Raw genomic sequence first — 18,089 nt, forward strand, 5'->3', positions numbered from 1 at the left:
TTTATTTTCACAAAGCTAAAACTGTAACAATTCTGTTTACTCCAGTAGCTTCAAAGTTTATGAGTCCTACGAGACAGACCAGAAAAACGTTGTAAAATATTGAGAGTATCAATATGTATCCCCAAGGCGCTTTACAGAAATAAGGAATTTGATGAGACGACGTGTGATATTGATCATGGTGGTTATAGATTCTGTCGGCCTTTCAAAAGTGATGAAATCTACATCACTTTCGTTATGGTGACGTTGTTCCTTGACGTCTGCTTCGCTCGTATCCGTGAACTTCAAGGCTGCCCAGTAACGAGCGCTTATCGCCACAAATAATCCCAACGCGTTGCTATAACCAATCCAATAACCCCATTCTCTATGTTTCTGCTTCACGACAGATCTACGGAACGTGCGTGGGTGTTCTGCTTTGGGTGGCCACCATCAAGTTCCTGAAATTGCTGCGATTCAACCGACGTATGTTGATGCTGTCGATGACCATCAAAGCATTCGGATACGAAGTCTTTCTCTTCATGATTGTCTTCGGTGTCATCTTCTTCGCTTTTGCAAGTTTTGCGTTCTTGATGTTTGGAAATGCCCTCCTGGAGTTCTCAACTTTCATCGTTACCATTGAGTCTCTCTTCTCCACTCTCCTCGGTAAGTCAAAAGCCAACTTTAAGGATTGTTGCCTTCCGGCACCCTGGCAGACACCTCTATAGGGCGTGCTCACTCAGCGGTTTTGACGCTGTTTTGACTTCACGTTAATTAAAGGTGTTTTGAAACGATTTAACATGGTCTTCGCTATCAAAAATTGATTGAGACTTTTTAGCAACTAAGATCTCTAGATCCATGGCGTGTCTGATAGATTCGTCAGCTGGACAAATGATGAATTGCTTGGTTTGACAGACAGTTAACTGAGTTATTGAGTCGAATGTGACAACAGTTGAGAGGGCATAGTCCTACCTGTACACACAGACATAAGTGTACTATCAATAAAGAACACAAACAACTGCAGACACGAATGACTAGAAATCAATTACTCTGCATTGAATGTAGAACGTTCCTTCAAAACGGGGGGGCTTTCAGGTCTTGCGACGGTAGTGTGCGTGTAGCCAAACAAATCAACAAAGTGGGGCAAGGTTTTGAAAAAAAGAAATTCTTTCGACTATGCCTCCTCAAACTCCGAAAGTTACAGCAGTTATAAAATGTAGATTGTGCAAAATAGAAGACCGCATTTCACATGACCATTTCGTCGGATGAAAAAAATGAATTCCTGGCCATTCGTTCTCATTGTCATATTTTGAAAAGTGATCAAAAAAGTCTTCAATAACTGGTGATACAGTCGACTGACTAAGTCAATTGCAGCTGCAGCAGAGATGATCTGATGGTTTTTCTCTTCTTTCTAGGTAAATTCAACTTCGAAGACATGGTGAATGCAAACCGCATTCTTGGTCCCCTGTTCTTCTTCCATTATGTGCTACTTGTGATGTTCATCCTTCTGAACATGTTCCTGTCAATCATCAACGAGGGATTCTCCGCAGTCAAGGCCGAGAATGATAAGATGGAGAACGAACTGGAAATCGTTGATTTCATGGTTGAAAGATTCAAACAGTTCACCGGGATGTCAGAACCCCGTACCAGGAAACTATTGCCCACGTATAACTACGTTGAAGGTAATGTGTTTGGATGTTTGTCTCTGTCGTTAGTCCGAAGCAATGAATTATGTAAAGCTGTCCCGTGCTTTGTTTTGGTGTTTTAGGGTTGTTTTGTGAAAGTTGAGGGTCTCCTTGACTTTGTAGGTACTGTATTGCCGCGTGTTGCCACAAAATCCTTTTGTGAAAGGTCATTTTCCCACTCAGGACCGAAAACTTAGAACAGTCTGCCTGTCAACCTACGCCATATGGATTCAAATTTTTCATTCCGCCATGCCCTCAAGACATATTTTTTCAGAAAGTAGTGTATTTTGTCCTGCGCCTAGAGCTCCCTTTTGAGATTAGGGGCATTATAAATATTCTTTATTATTATTATTATTATTATTATTGTCCTCTATGTGATACGTTACTGAAGCTATTGTAAATTATGTGTTTTTTCTTCATTTTTGGCTAGCGCCAAAACAAATCACACGAATTTACATCACAGAGAGAGGGTTGAATGTCTCGGGTCAATATTAAAGAAGTTTAAGTATTTAATTCTATAGTATTGATACGTTCTACCGAGTATGAAATAACAGCCTGTCTGGAATAGATGAAATTTTACAATAACCCGCCCGATGACCAGGCGGAAAGAATCTCCGATGTTTGTTTGCGCAGGTCACAGGCTTGGTACACTGGTACACAGTATGCGAAACAAATAATTACGGCACGTTCTATTTTCTAAAGACGGTAAATTTTCCTCAAAGTTTCCTGCCCGATTGTCTGATTATTTCTTTCAACCATAGACAGTCACTCCACTATGTTCCCACGAATTTCCTACACTGCATTCTCAATACTAGAAACGTACTTTTTTCACAAATCTTCGACAATCTGTGATTTTTTCATGGGTAGGTTTCACTGACAAAGCGAAAGTGTCAACAATTTATTTACTGGATTTCTTTTTAATTTTGATTTGTTTTTTGCACTCTTTTTATTCACAGGCATTGACCCGGTTCAGTTAGAGTGTGACGAATTTAAAACCAAAATAGTGGACATGTTGGATCGTTTGAACGAATATATCAGGACCGACAAGCGTGAAAACAAACATCTATACGGCGACGATCTACCAGACGAAGCACCCAGAAAAATATTTGTATCAGATGCATAAAAACATCAGAAAATTTTCTATACTTTCGTGGTTTTTTGTCAGCAGTTGAGTAAAGTTATGTGAGTTTGTATTATATATTCGTCTACGTTGTGTCACAGAACGTGACTGTACTGGAACTAGATATTTATAACTACTGCTTGCATCATTTTTATGATTTCATTACACTCTAAAGTCGCTGTAGGAGATTTTAGCCAACGATTTGTAACACAATTATGTAATAATTTTATGAGGATCAATAACCGACTTACATCAGACGACGGTTATTCATAATTTTTTATAACAAAAGTCTCTGAACGATGTGAAAGTCAGACTATTTTCATATTTAAGACTTTAAAACATTTTCTGGAATAGTTTGTCTGTCCAGTTTTAGTACACTTTACAGCAACAAACTGTAACATTTTCAATTTTCATTAAAGCGTGTGGTACCGGTAATTTTAAGCTGGTCTTTTGTTGACGATGTGTTCTCTTTCTACGCTGAATTTTCTTCCGATCTATTTGTCCCAGTAATTATTACTTCATTGATTCAAAGATCACAAGTCTTCATTCACATTAATAATTGATTAAAGCGCCACCTACCTTTTTTTAGGACAGAAAACCGAACATTTTATCGAGGCTTCATCCTTTGTCCATTACGATCACCCAAAGCCTGGGATATTCAAGACTGATTTTCGGATCGAACGTCCACTGCACATACGTACGAGATTATTTGGTTTTACGTCGACAAAAGAATGCCATATAAGTGTCCAACGGCCGTATCCTAACCCATCAGACTTCCACATCAAAGATACGCCTACATTCCATTCAATAACCTGTCGTAATATTCTGTGGTCCTGGCCGGGACAGACACCACAAGTGATGTAATTGCTTGTCATGGGGAATCGTTTTACGTAACTGTCGATGTGCCATCGTCTGTCAGACGACCTAGTGTATATCAGTATTGTACATTTTTACTCAGCTAAGTCATCTTCAAACGAATTTTTCCCGAGTAGAGGGGATCATTTAAATGCTTCCGCTCATCAACGGATGAAATAGCGGAATGAAACGGCCGTTTCTAACTCTACATACGTTCAGATAGAATTTTGAATCATGCTGCACCATGTACAAAACTCGAACAAACGAAATCGCAAAGTGAGTTTACTGAAATATACGTCAATCATTTAGGGTGTCCGATTTTAGACTGAACATAAAGGATACGAACATTAAATGTACTTTAGTAAGGAAATGATGTTGGTTACAAGACAAGACCCTACATAAAATCGCTCAAATTCTTGGAAAAGATACTTCGGAAGAGTGTTTGAGGGACAATGGCAATAACATTGATGATTATATTTGTCATCGAGCAACATTTCACAACCCCAACTACGATCAATAGGGCTGACGACTGCATCAATTAACCACGCCAACTGGGATCAATAAGGTTGACAATAGCAATTTCAGTTTGATCGTTCGAAATGAGTTTGTGTTATGCCCTTCAGGAACGAGTGAAGGTCTACTTGTTGTCGATTTGGAAATTATGAGACTTTGTGATAAATACGACACCATTTTCAGGCGCAACAACACGGTGTGTAATACCGTATGATAGCTTCCCGCATTAATCACGTTTCAAGTTGATCGATTCGATCTTTTACAGTTACGAGTTTTGACCAAGTCATCTGACTCTCTCATTACTAACAAAGACTCAGCTCTTGATTTCAATTTCATGTAAGGTAGATTGTTTACCTGGTCAGTAAGCACTTTTCATAGTCGCATGAAGAAAATTCACTCGGGTCTCTAAAGTTTCGAGTCATTTTTCTGTACATCGTTTATTCTTGTTTCACCTTTGAATGCGTATACGTGGGTAGTCTTAAAATTCAAATCTGTCTGTTCCATGGTAGGCCAATATCTCATCAGTAAACACACACAAAAATCGAATTTGAATAGTTGATTACGTAATTTCAACTACCTATGCACATATCATTTTATTTTAAGAGAACCGTGTACGTTTAAAACTTTTATAAAATTTAATAACCGTAAATTTGTCTCCGTGTTTCCCGAAGGACACGCTCGTTATGTCGATTCAAAAATTGTTAACATTATTTCAATGATCTATGGTCATTGGCATAACCTGGGTCATGGGACAATCGATTGCACTCAAGCTATACTCTCGCTAAAAGTTCAAGGCGTATTTTTAACTTCTTGATTCATCGATTTATATGAGGGTTGCTGGCAGCAGAGAGCCTTCAGGTGTTCCATTCTCACACACAGGCATTCTAAACACAAAGAATATTCAGTTCAAAATCTGCAGACATCGATGTGATTAGATACTTGGATGTAACAGAAGTCTGTTAGAGATACATCAGTGTGAGTCTAATATGGTATGGCACTAATCGTTAGCTTCACTATTCCTTTTAGCATTTACTTTCCCAGCTTTTCGAATCGAATCGCGGTACAGCGGTGAAATCAGCTAGGTCACGTGAACTGCCTTGACAAAAGAGTTAAAAGTTGCCCTTGTGCTGCTGTAATATATTACATCGTAGTTGGAGGCCAATTCATCATTAGACATTATAATGAAGTCTTAAAATTGCCAAATTGACATGCGAATTGAAATATGTAATCTTCGGGTGATAACTTTTAGGTCTGATATCATCCTTACACTCTTCCTGTACAAAAGGTCCGACCCTATGATAAAATACCTCGGTCTGTGACCTCAGCATTTTATCGTACAAAGGGTCGCACTTCGTATTCAAGAAAATACTTCGTATTCGGGCTTTGTTCTGTATAAAATTCTCCTTGTTCTATCACTATATAAAAGAGTTTGTGATTAAAAGCCCCTACAACTTTTATATGTTGTATCTCGAAGACATAAGCTTAATATTCAATTTCTGAGTGAAAGGCTGGAACATAAGAACTACCTTGACACGACTGAATTGTCCATGAATAATTATGGAATACTATTATCCCGGATCTATTATATTAAAAAGGCCAGCTTAATGATGAAATATTTTATTCACAATCCCTGAAGGACGACATTGACAGACAAGTTCGATCGGGTAAGGCAAACAAGAATTATGTTATAATCACTCCCAGGTGATAACTTTCAGGACCGATAAAACCCATCCACTCTGATTTTTTGTACGTAAATTCCGACTCGACGATAAAATGACTCGTCTAAAAAAGGGTATAATTTCGTTTCATACTTACTCAAAGAAAGTTTTACGTCTAAGGTTTAGTTAATGCAATGAGACCTGACAGCCCTGCAAATGTTTGGTTGTTTGGAGATGTCTCTAGGTCCGTTTACACATGGGGAGCCTGCGATGGTTCTGTGTAAACTGAATCGTGTCTCACAAACTGTTTATAATACATGTATTATTTGAAACATGTATTTTTTTTTTTTACACATCGCCTGTGCCTTTTCGAATTACCCGGTTTTTTCACCTAAACAAGTGACGCTTCAATGTTTAGTCGACAGATGTGATACAATCTCACATTTTCAAATGTCGAATGAAATGTTGATCTTAAAACTTAGGGAGCCATCATTATTTACACCCTTTGGGTCGGAGGAATGTTGGGGGGGTCACTCAAAACTTTGAAAACTTAAAGGGGGGTTACTCAAAATGTGGAGAGGAAGAAGGGGGTTACTCAATTTTTTATGCTAAATAAATTACAATCATCTCAGATTGCACCATTCCACATTTCAATTTCTCAAAATTTTCGATGCGAGAGGGGGATACCCGCTTCTCGCGTTCTCCCCCTTGGGGTATTCTAACAGTTTTACTTAGTCTAGTAAAAGACAAATTGAAAACAAATCTCACATTGCACCAGACTGCACCATTGTATATATGAATTTCTCAAATTTTTCACAGGATCTAGGAAAGAACTGAACTGTTGTGAATTAATCCTTTATTATCACAGATATATATATATATATATATATATATATATATATATATATATATATATATATATATATATATATATATATATATATGTATGTATATATATATATATATATATATATATATATATATATATATATATATATATATATATATATATATATATATTACTTCAATTCGATAACCATTTTTGACATTTAAACAAACGTACCACATTCAGGTTTGTCATTAGAAGCTGGCGGCTTGAGAAATGACACAAGAAGGTCACAGATTTTCCATTTCTACATATTGTTGGTCATCTCTGGCGAACTGAGAACTGTTTTTTACAAAATGTATTGTCAATGTTTGGTTGTTGAATATTGTGACTCAAACACTGATCATGCAAAAAATGTAATAAAAAAATCAGTGTTCAATGTAATTTTCAAACAATTTACCAAGTGTAAAAAATTTAAACACCTCTCAGATTTCACCTTTACACAAAATGTTCGATACGAGAGGGGAACCCCTCTCGTGTGCTTGGGTGTTTTAACAGTTTTACCAGATAAAAAAAAGACTCGAAATTAAAAAAAACGCCCCTCAGATTGCACCAGACTGTACCATTACACACATCGATTTCTCAAAGTTTTCCACGCAAGATAGCGACAGCCCCCTCTGACACTTTCCACCTTAGCCTCTCGCATGTTCTCCCCCTGTACTTTCAAATTCTGCCCGGTCAGATATCCTGGTGAAAACCCTGTCATGATACCCGTCCAAGTTAAACAATAATATATGGTTGGATACTGGTTATAGCATGAGCTTATATCTGTGTTTTGTTGTGACTTTGAATTTCATTTAGTTGGTTTCACCTTTTTTAACCATCATGAGATAACCGATGATAATCTAGCAAGGTACATCAGGATTTGAAAGGTCTTTACAATCTGTGTGTTTATAAATTTTACAAATACATGTATCGGTATTAACTTTACTAAGTGGGGGTCAGTCAAAATTTCTGAGTTAGAGAGGGGGATTACTCAAATTCATCATTGTTGACAGGGGGTTACTCGAAATTTCGGCGTTTCCGATGAAATTCCTCCGGACCCCCCCCCCCGGGCAGCAAATAATGACGGCTCCCTTAGAACAGGACGAAATGTACGTCACAGAACGTCTAACGTTCAACGTCTGTTTGCCATTTCGATAGGATTCGACCATCGGCTGTACCGTATCTTGCGGTACTACTTAGACTGTAGACTGTGCCCCTGTGCCTTTTCTTTTTTTGGTACAGTCTCTCTAACAGAGCTATGAAGGCATGTTTTAAATTGAGACAGTTACTCTTTGCAGAGTCAAATATTCCAATTAAGGTCCATTTACAAATGTTTGATGCCATGATAAAACCTATTCTGCTATACTGTACAGAAGTATGGACTGCAGACATATGCACAAATGCAAAAACCATACTCACAAACTTAACAAACACAATTGAAAAGTTGCACATTAAATTTTGTAAGCACATACTTAAAGTGAATAACAAAGCATCCAACATAGCATGTTTAATGGAACTGGGTAGATATCCTCTAATTGTTTCAAGCATAACACAAATGGTCAAATATTGGTTAAAAATAAGTAAGAAAGCAGATACAACACTGACTCGTGAGGCTTATGATCTGGGTTGTCAACTGGACAATGCACATACAGATAATTGGGTGTCAGGAATTAAACAATCGTTGCTGCTCGTAAATATTGGAGATGCCATGAATGTAAAGATAGAAAATGACAAACAGTTTAAAACTAATTTTAATGTAAAAGTTAAACAGCTATTTGAAAACTGTGCATTTGAATTGATTCATGATGATACCAGACAAGGGCACCATAAAAATAAACTTCGCACATACAGAGACTTGAAAAAAGATTTCTCTCTCGAAAGCTACCTTCATATTATAAAAACCCAGATGACAGGTCAGCCCTGTGCAAGTTACGCATTAGTGCACACATACTACACATAGAAACAGGTAGATATAGAAACCTTGATGTCATAGACAGAGCATGCCCAATTTGCCAAAACAAACAAGTAGAAGATGAGATACATTTTCTTTTTCATTGCAAAGGATACACAAACATTAGGCATGATTTTTTCAGTAAACTAAACATTTGTAAAAACGCATTCAGAGGCACACAAGACCTTGTAAGCATCTTTTCAAGGACAGATAAAGCATCACTATGTGAATTGGGAAAATACATACATACATGTTTTAAACTCAGACAAGACAAAATGAAAAAGACAAAGTAAACCATTTATGAACCTTTAATATGTTGACCTCATGTATAGATATTTATATTTATATATATATTATATATACTCTTTCATTGTTGTTTTTGCAAAACCTTTATTGTACTTTATGATCAAGATCCCAACTGGGATACGATTTCAATAAAGGCTTACTTTACACATTCGGGGGGGGGGGGGGGTGTCGCAAGCATAGTGTCGAAGCACGAGGCACTCGCGGTTATGTCCGCGGCATTCCCCACCCCTGTATGTGCGAGAGACTACACCAATAATTGAAAAGAAAGGACACAAGAGACTTTCGACAGCCTAAGCAAGCTCACCAGGTAGTATCCAGTTAGTCTTAGAATTTTCATACACAGTGTATCTATAAGATATCACATCATATTTTAAAGTCTGCAATGTAATACTAACAACGAAATTATCGTCCCTACACTTAAATTGACTAAAATTCAATCGTCAACAATACCTGACGTTGACATTTGCACCCAGTATTGGCCTAGCCTATTAAATTATATGTGATGTGCGATGACAAGTTAAACACCAGTAACATCGGCATAATTTTTGTAGTACAAAAACACAGAACTTTTCCAGTAGTAAAAAATAATAAACATTTATCAAAAGTAAGAAACCTAATGAAGATTTTATGTTAAATGCAGATTTATATACCATTGCAAGGGCAGAAAGAAGAAAGCGTTATGGTTATGCAAAAGTGAAAGGTGGGGTCATAGGTGCTGCAGGTCAACATTGGTATCACGTGACCACGTTTACAAAACAACATCCGCCTTCGGCCGCCATGGTTAATTTGAAAATTCGTTGAAAGTCGGTGAATTTATCTATTACTAGCGCATCTGGAAGACATCCAGTCAACCTGAATGGTCGACATGGCTGCAACTTTACTACTTCTGCATCAGTTAGGTCGGTCAAGGCGAAACACTGACGACCGTGCGCAGGGTGTGGACTTCGTAGCACGAGAGTCGCTGGCGAATACGCCATTATGTTCAGAAAACAGTGCTTGCATCAAACGGTTTCCCTGTTGCGCCAAGTTCACCTGTTCAACTCTTGTGTACCTCTTCATTGGTTTTGCGGCGGCTGTGCTGTTGTGTGTGTCTGTAACGAGTACTATTACCACCAGGTATGTCGACTTTGATAAACGCTCCATTTTACTTTCGCCGGGAGATAGTAGGCAGATACAGGACGGCTTCTCATACACTTTTTGTAAGTCAGTACGTCTGACATCGGACATATCGTCGACTTTCAGTGCTTATCTTCTCGAAGACGAACCTGAAATTTCTGACGTACCAAACAAGTATGTTCAGACCGAGTTAATAAATCTGAAAGGAGGCCAATATTTTCACTGGAGAGCTCATCTTCTGCAGCTCTCTTCACTAACTATAGAGACCGTTACACTTTCTCAGTGCGACGGGTTGACATTGTATGTGGCGAAAGAACGCTACCTGAATACCCTCCTCAGCAGCGAACAGTGTACCTTGGCAGACTGCATCATTGAAAACACGTCGCCATGCCTTACAGCGATCGAGCTCGACGTGGATCAGTCGTCAGACTATGTGTTCGTGTACAAAAACTCACTAAGCTTAGACATTGATGTATTTGTCAACATAACTTGGCATCGAACGACTTATGAACTTCAAAACGTCGGAAACGAATGCCATAGTGCGCGATGCTATGGCCATGTTTGTCCGAAGGCAGAGTGCATCTTAGCAGTGCCGGAATCAACGCATCTGATTATCACAGTCCCTCACACTAAAAATTCCTCCTTCCTTGATGAGAATGACGTCGAGTTGACATGTGATCCGCAGATTCTTTCCTACATCATAATGTTCGCAACAGTCCCCCTGGTCGGCTTCGCCATACTCCTTCCGATGGGCTTCATAATTATCCACATCGCACGCAGAATCAGTCCAGTGAAGCAGTCACAAAGACACACTTGCAGGTCGCAAGACGCCGTCAGACGTGTCAGTACAGGTTTGGGTGCAGGTATCGCAGAACCGCTACCAATTGAAATACGTCTCTGCCCGCCTCCTTACGATGGACACAGACCCCCTCCTTCCTACGAAACTGTCATTCCAACAACTCAAAGCCGTGAACAGGGATCTGCCACAATAGAGGTTGAACAGCATGAAGAGGACAAGGATGAGGAACTACCCAAAAATCCACCATCTTACAGTGAGAGTGGACGAGATTTTGTGGTTGCTCTAGCAACACCAACGTAGTTTGTCAACACCAACATAGTTTAGTATTTTCTCTTCCTTTGAAAGGGATCATTTTCACCTTGCCAAAAATTAATACTATAGCATCACAGAATAGTCCTCTTACCGGTTCCTTGACCCTTTCTGCGCCAAGGTAACTGTTGGCATGTGGTAGCTGCTGCTACCCATGATGATACATTCATCACACATTGAAACAAGACACCAAGTTGTTTTCGACAATATGAATTATTACATCGGACGTGATACAATACGCATACAAAAAATACATGTTTTGTTTCAAGTGGCTGCAGCAATGCATCGTGGGATAACAGGGAAAGGACTATTCAAAACATAGGCACACTTCAAGTTTCTTCTCTTATTTATATCTTGAACTCATGTAGTTATATTTCAAGTTTTTCTGCCACAACAAGAGACAAGCTGTACAGTAGGGATGGACAGTGCCATTATTCTGATGAAGTGCCTATATGTTGTACAATTCATGTTAATATATTCCTGGTCAAGGATAGCATGTTAGTACAGATCATTTACAGATACAATTTCCAAGTAGTCAATTAAAAAATTAAACTCAAAAGTTTTAACGAGTTCCATATTTTCTAATTTACATAACAATATCTATTTTGTCTCATTACACAAAACAGACAAGGCCATCATTTAATGATTGTTATGATTACTGGTATGTGTTTTTTTATTTCATAATATAATGATTCATTTTACTGTGTTGATTTGACCCCATATTCACGGTCACTCTACAAAATGGAGTGACAGTGCCATATTATACCTTTAGTGATGGAAAATTCCTACAAAATGTGTTCACATGATCAGTGTTTTCTCCAGAGTGCGCGATTGCATGAGTCCTCCATATTTAATCTAAAGTCTCTTTAAAATAAACACATCAGACACATGACCTGTGTCACCCTCTTCAATGAGATTTTGAGAGAGATATTTACATAACCAGAATATCGATAGTGGCATTAATCACAATGATTACTGTCTATAATGTAACATCACATAGTCGATCAACCCTTCAATCCCTATTTCCCTTTCTGGAGGTCCAGCTTTACCATAGAAAACGATGGGATTGGTTCAAACCACATTAAAGGGTTAAACCCACTCTCTGCCTAGCTAGCTTCCCATCACCAGAAGCAGGACTGTCATCTAGACTTTCCCTCTAAATTGCAAAACTGTTTGAACTCACAGGAATAAAGTGTAAATGAGTAAGCATCTCATACATTGAACATTCTGCTGAATTGGTAATAGCAAGAAATAGAAGACTATCATTGTATCTGATTCACACTTTACATCTTACCTTTTTGATACCTTGATTTGCACAGAACGGCCCCCTCCCCAAATTCTGAAGCAGAGGGGGACAGTCCCTTCATTGAAACCTGGAGAAAACACTGCTACATTATCATGAGATATTGGATCACATCAGCAATGCTAGTCAAGCGGTTAGAAGAAATAGCATAGGCCATAAGAAGTCCACTGGTCCTTTTCATAGGCTGATGATAAGAGTTGCCTAATATAAACAGTTTGGTTGTATTTGTACCAAAACTCACATTGCCAGAGTTCTGCAAACTATACAGATTAGAACTCTGAGCATATTGACTGACAACAATGTAGCCACTCCTCATACTTCTATCACTAGCAAGCAAACTCTCATACAGGCCAAAGTACCAATTGTCAAACAATGGTGGCATTTGTCTTGTGTTCATGAGATACTTTGTCGAACAAGTTTCCAACTGATGATAAAGATGTTTTCAACTGTCTAATCAGCAGTGAATAGTGTGTATATATACATGCACATCCTGTTTTGCATAAACTGAGTGATCAGCAGTGCTCATCTTCTCAACTGAGATTGTGTCACCACTTATCTACGTGAATACTGTCAGTTAACTGTTTGCCATACATCATCATGGAATGTAATCTGTCTTTATGGAATAGCTGTTCCAGACTGCTGTTCAAATATTATTTGAAGCTATTGGACATCAAAAGATCACGTTCTTGCCTGTTTTATAACACTGCCAATATTGCACATCTGTGATGATGACATCATTATTTGGCGACAAACTTGTAAATCTGATGTCTGCTGTGGTCACAACAGTACATGTATGTTGGCTGCTCTGTTTTGTGTAACCATTTATTTTTGAATAGTTTCCTGTCGTGGTGTTATTGTCAAAGTCAGACATAGCAATAGCTCCCTTTGACATGAAACAGTGGATTTCTAATACAATGACGGCTCCAAGCCAAAAAATTTGTAAGAATAATAGCAAAATATTCTTAAATCAAGAAATTAAATTATCCATAATAACTGCATGGTTCAGGTTGTATTTTAATTCGTATCAAATTTGTAAACATGATAATATTTCTGGTGAAGTGGTAAAGTATTTTTGTAAATCAAGCATCACCTTCAAATCTTTGGTATAATTAGATTTTTTAACTGCAATGCAGTAATGATAGCTTTATATTATTCTATTTTGTTAAACTAGTTAATATTAAATTATTTTCACAATATAAAAAAACATCTCAACAACATTTTATGAAATTTCAAATTTGTGTAACATGGTAGTGGTTGTGGTCACTTAACTGTATCAAGTAGAGCGCCACCAGTGGTAGGTCACACAGTTGATTAGTTCGTGCAAGAGAAATTCATTTTGTACTCTCTTGCTGGTGTAATGATCCTGTGTATTTGAAGGTACATGTAAACTTACCAAAACAATTAATACCATTCATCAGATCTCGTGTTTTCAGAGAAAATGAGGGAAATATCAAATAGTTTAGTGTAAATAGATTTAGCTTGTGTCCACTTATCAGGCAGGTCAACTTGGTCAGTTAAATGATTGCGAAATGAATTTTAAATCATACATCACAAGCTATACAGGTTAAATACATTGCCTTTGTGTTTTTATCATGACACTGTATATCATAAGTGATTTTTTGCTCTACATTGTCATAGATATTCTTTAATGAAGTAAGGTCATATTAAATTATACCGGGTTGTTGTGGAAATATAATTTGTCAAAACATTCTAAAAACTGAATATTATTGAAATACAGACGACATTGACAGACTACCATAAAATCAACAAATGTTTCTTTTAATGGTTTAAAATTCAAGGTGATCTGATTGTGTCAATGAAATGATGTCAGTGCAATTTAGAAATACTCCAGTGAGGTTTAAGCATCGTTGTTTGACTGGGCAAATGAACTTTCCTCTGGTGACCTAGTTCACTCCTCAAACACCGGCTAAGCAAATCGTAGGTAATAATTGACTTGAATCATTGTCAAGCTACAGATCCACATAGTTAAACATTTCTTAATGCTTTCACCCCATTTTCCAGTGTAGAAGTCCAACTTCGCCATGGAAGACAATAGAATTGGAACAAACCATGGTGGTAAAAGGATCAAATCTTTCAAAACCATATCTTGTTCTATTGCTGTGTGCAAACAGAGCTATACCAGTATGTAAATTCAAACTGTCATTATTTAAAGTTGCAAATACTGTAAAAGGAGATAATAATTCACCGAGTCAAATTGACATCTGGGGATATCACAGCTTCTGTAATTGCCGTTGAGTTTTCTCTCTTCTGTATTTAAAAATTTAAAGCAAGACTTTCCCAGAAATTTCATAGTAGTACTCCAATCTGTAATGAATTTAATCCATTTGATATTGCAAATATTTGAGTTAAAACTCACATAAAAAAGGGATTAACACAATATGCTATGTTCAAAGTTTATATATTTACTACATGTTTTTCACTTCTTTAAAATGCTGTGCATAATTAGAATGTTTGTGAAATTCTTTGCACATTGAAGGAAGTTGATTCACATCCACAGGGTCTTTCACAAGTTTGGAAAGATTGTAAACTTCTACGTGTTACCATGGAAACCAAAATGGTTACTGTATGTGTTCCCAAGTCATTTCATTGACATGCTACATTGATATGCCAACTCTTTCTGTTAAGGGACAACAAACCAGGGTATTATACTTTCTGAATTGTGTATCTGTAGTCAGCAACTGTTACTCACATTGTTCTAGGATTTGCATGGAGTACATACTACACTGACAGCTCTCACTCTGTTGCTGGAGACGACCAGAGGGAGCACCCTAGAGTGACAAATCTCCCAGTCTGTATGTACATACATGTATGTATGTACATCCAATGCTGAACTGAATTTGAGAAAAAACATTGTCAAGAAACATCACAAAAATTTGCCCTTAAGGTAGAACGCACCTTAGGTACAGATAGTCGGACTCTCAAATTTCTACAATTCTTTTCTGATTTACCACTTGTAGGGGCTCATTTTAAAGCTCTTGGAGAAAGAAAAACTTTCATTGTCTTAGTTTTTCGAAAATCCAAATTTAATTTTCGGCTCATAGAGTTAACACTGGGATGGCGGCCATTTTGAATTTCAAATATCGCAAAACATTGGGTAATTTTTTTCGCTAGTTCCAAATTTAGCATTGATTTTTATTGTTGATTTAGAGAATGGTTGAAAGTTTCATTCAGAAAATAAAGTTAGAGTAAAAGTTTAAGTCTTTCATTTTCGAGGCGCATACTACCTTAAAGGCAAATGATGTTAGAAATGTGAATAGGGTCATGACCTTCACTTGGTACCGATATGACAGTTGTGTAACAATTGTAAAACTTTAAGAAAGACTAAAGCCACTGAATCCTTTCAGGTGTAAATATATTTTTGTATTCTGTATATTCGAATTGTTTACTCATGTGACATGTAATATCAGTGCTCCATGTACTGATGATCTTAACAACTTTGATGTAGTTATTAAAATTTTGTCTCCTTCGTATACTTTACAGCTTTGTTGTGTGTCCTTACTTTCATTAAGCTTATCATTAATATTGTCATTGAAAGAAATCAATTCCAATCAAGCACCAGTAACACAACTCTTTTTTGAAGCACTTTGTCCACAGTTTACCCAACATCTATGCTTGCTGTACGTTTCGGTGACACTGTTTATTTGAATGCAAAACATTTGATCAGTCTTTGCACTGGGACAAAGTCGATAGTTAGGATTAATACTACAATAAGTGCCATGGTACAGCAGCTGTAGTATACAATGCTTTGTCCCAATGATGTCTATGTCATCTAAAATGAGTAATGTCACACCCCAAATGATGTGTATCGCATCAATGGTGTCTGTCACTCCTTACATCACCCTCTCCACGACCGTGACTTCAGCCTCTCCGTGACATTGATTTCAGCCTTTGCATGACCCTGACTTGATAATCATCTCAGGCAGTTCTCACCCAAATATGAAGAATTTAAACCAGTCTTTCCTCAAAAATTTCCATATGCACGTATATTAAATCTCTGGCTCTGATTGGGTCGATAAAAGCATATCTCCTTGGCTTTCATGTTGACCAATTGGTGGTAAAGTGGGGCCTCTAAAGTGATTTGAACTACAATGAGAGGACTGTTCTATGTAACTGTGACATCATTTTGGCGAAGGCCGCAAAAGGGAGAGTATAATCAATGTAGTCAGATTGACATTTGGGTATATTTCAATTTATTGCCATTGAGTGTTCTTCTTTTCATATTTACCAATTTCAAGCTAGACTTCTTGAATATATATCTTTACACGCCGTCAATCATCCAAGCTGCTGATACATCAGAGTATCCCTCAAATCAGAGAGTGGGTCCGTGAGTCAACCGGGGAGTGAGTCTGCCTGTGTGTGTTTCTCTGTTAGAGTCTGGGGCACCACTATGCATGACCCCAATCATTCACTGAGACACCACTTGCCCCACCCCCTCATCAATCATTTCACAGGGGCACCAGCTTGTATGTTTCCCAATCATTTCACTGTGCCACAACTGGTTATGATCACACCGTCAGTTACGGGACTGCAAAATGGGAACCATACCTGCCAAATCATGTACCAATATGGTCTTCATCAACCATCACGAATATTGTCTCCAGATTGATGTACATGGTACACTGAGACTTACGCTCAATAGGGGACAACCTGAAGGGTTACACAAATTTAATATTTCACACTCTCGATTCATTGGCGTCCTTTGGCGCGATAAATTCCGCCAAAATTCCACTCGATTTGGACAATAACAATCCTGGCGTCAAGAAATACCAGCACGGAATCAGCAAAGTGGCCTAAACCGTTTACACAATGAAAAATCCCCCGGTAACTTATCCTTCTCATGGAGGTATGTACTACCTCCATGTTCTTATTGTTGTCAAACCACTTATCATATTGAGCTGTTTAATATCGTTTTGATTTATTCATTCATGGTGCGGGTATGAAACAATAGAATTGTAGAATACCACGCACGGGAAGGTGATAATTTGTACTTTTGTACTTTTTATAACGTGGGTAGAAATCTGAGTATTGTATGTCATCCCATTGTGTTCCTTATTGGATTGGTATCCGACATTGCCAAGATACTGTATAAATGGACACACACTCAAGAAAGAGAGAGAGAGAGAGAGAGAGAGAGAGAGAGAGAGAGATTCAATCTCAGAGCCACTCATAGCCACTCATAGACTCAGGGACCCACTCTCATTGGAGGGATATTCCGATGTATCGACGGCTCAGCTGGGAGGCCTAGCCATATTCAATAAACAAGTTCCAATTCTACATCATCACTCGTCAGTTGCACAGTGTCTTCCCTATATATCTTTCATTGAGTTATGACACAAGAGTGACAGGTCTTCTAGTTTGTGTGCACCAACTCATACCAACTCTCACCTATTTTACTGAAAAAGACTTCCCCGAGAAACACCAAGTAAATATTCCAGTCTATTGGTTCGGCAAAAGGAGTAAAAAGACTGTAATTCATGTAATTAAAATGACAACCATATTATTTCAACTTCTGCAATCGCCAGAGAATGTCCTATTTTCAATAAATTTTCAATTTAAAGCAAACTTCCTGAAAATATGAATGACAGCTTACATGATTCATACGCTAATCC

General features: G+C 37.8%; 1 protein-coding gene across 1 annotated transcript in view; it reads left to right on the plus strand.

Annotated features, from left to right (window-relative positions):
• LOC139151022 (polycystin-1-like) overlaps positions 1-3,219 on the plus strand; it is a 37,204-nt gene extending 33,985 nt beyond the window's left edge. The window contains exons 40-42 of the mRNA XM_070723539.1: positions 384-639; positions 1,389-1,655; positions 2,615-3,219. Of these exons, the coding sequence (XP_070579640.1) occupies positions 384-639; positions 1,389-1,655; positions 2,615-2,781 (690 nt within the window). The 3' untranslated portion in view covers positions 2,782-3,219. The remainder of the gene's footprint in view (positions 1-383; positions 640-1,388; positions 1,656-2,614) is intronic.
• The last annotated feature ends 14,870 nt before the right edge of the window (positions 3,220-18,089 follow it).

Source organism: Ptychodera flava, chromosome 15, assembly GCF_041260155.1.
Source record: "Ptychodera flava strain L36383 chromosome 15, AS_Pfla_20210202, whole genome shotgun sequence".
NCBI classification, from domain to species: Eukaryota; Metazoa; Hemichordata; class Enteropneusta; family Ptychoderidae; genus Ptychodera; species Ptychodera flava.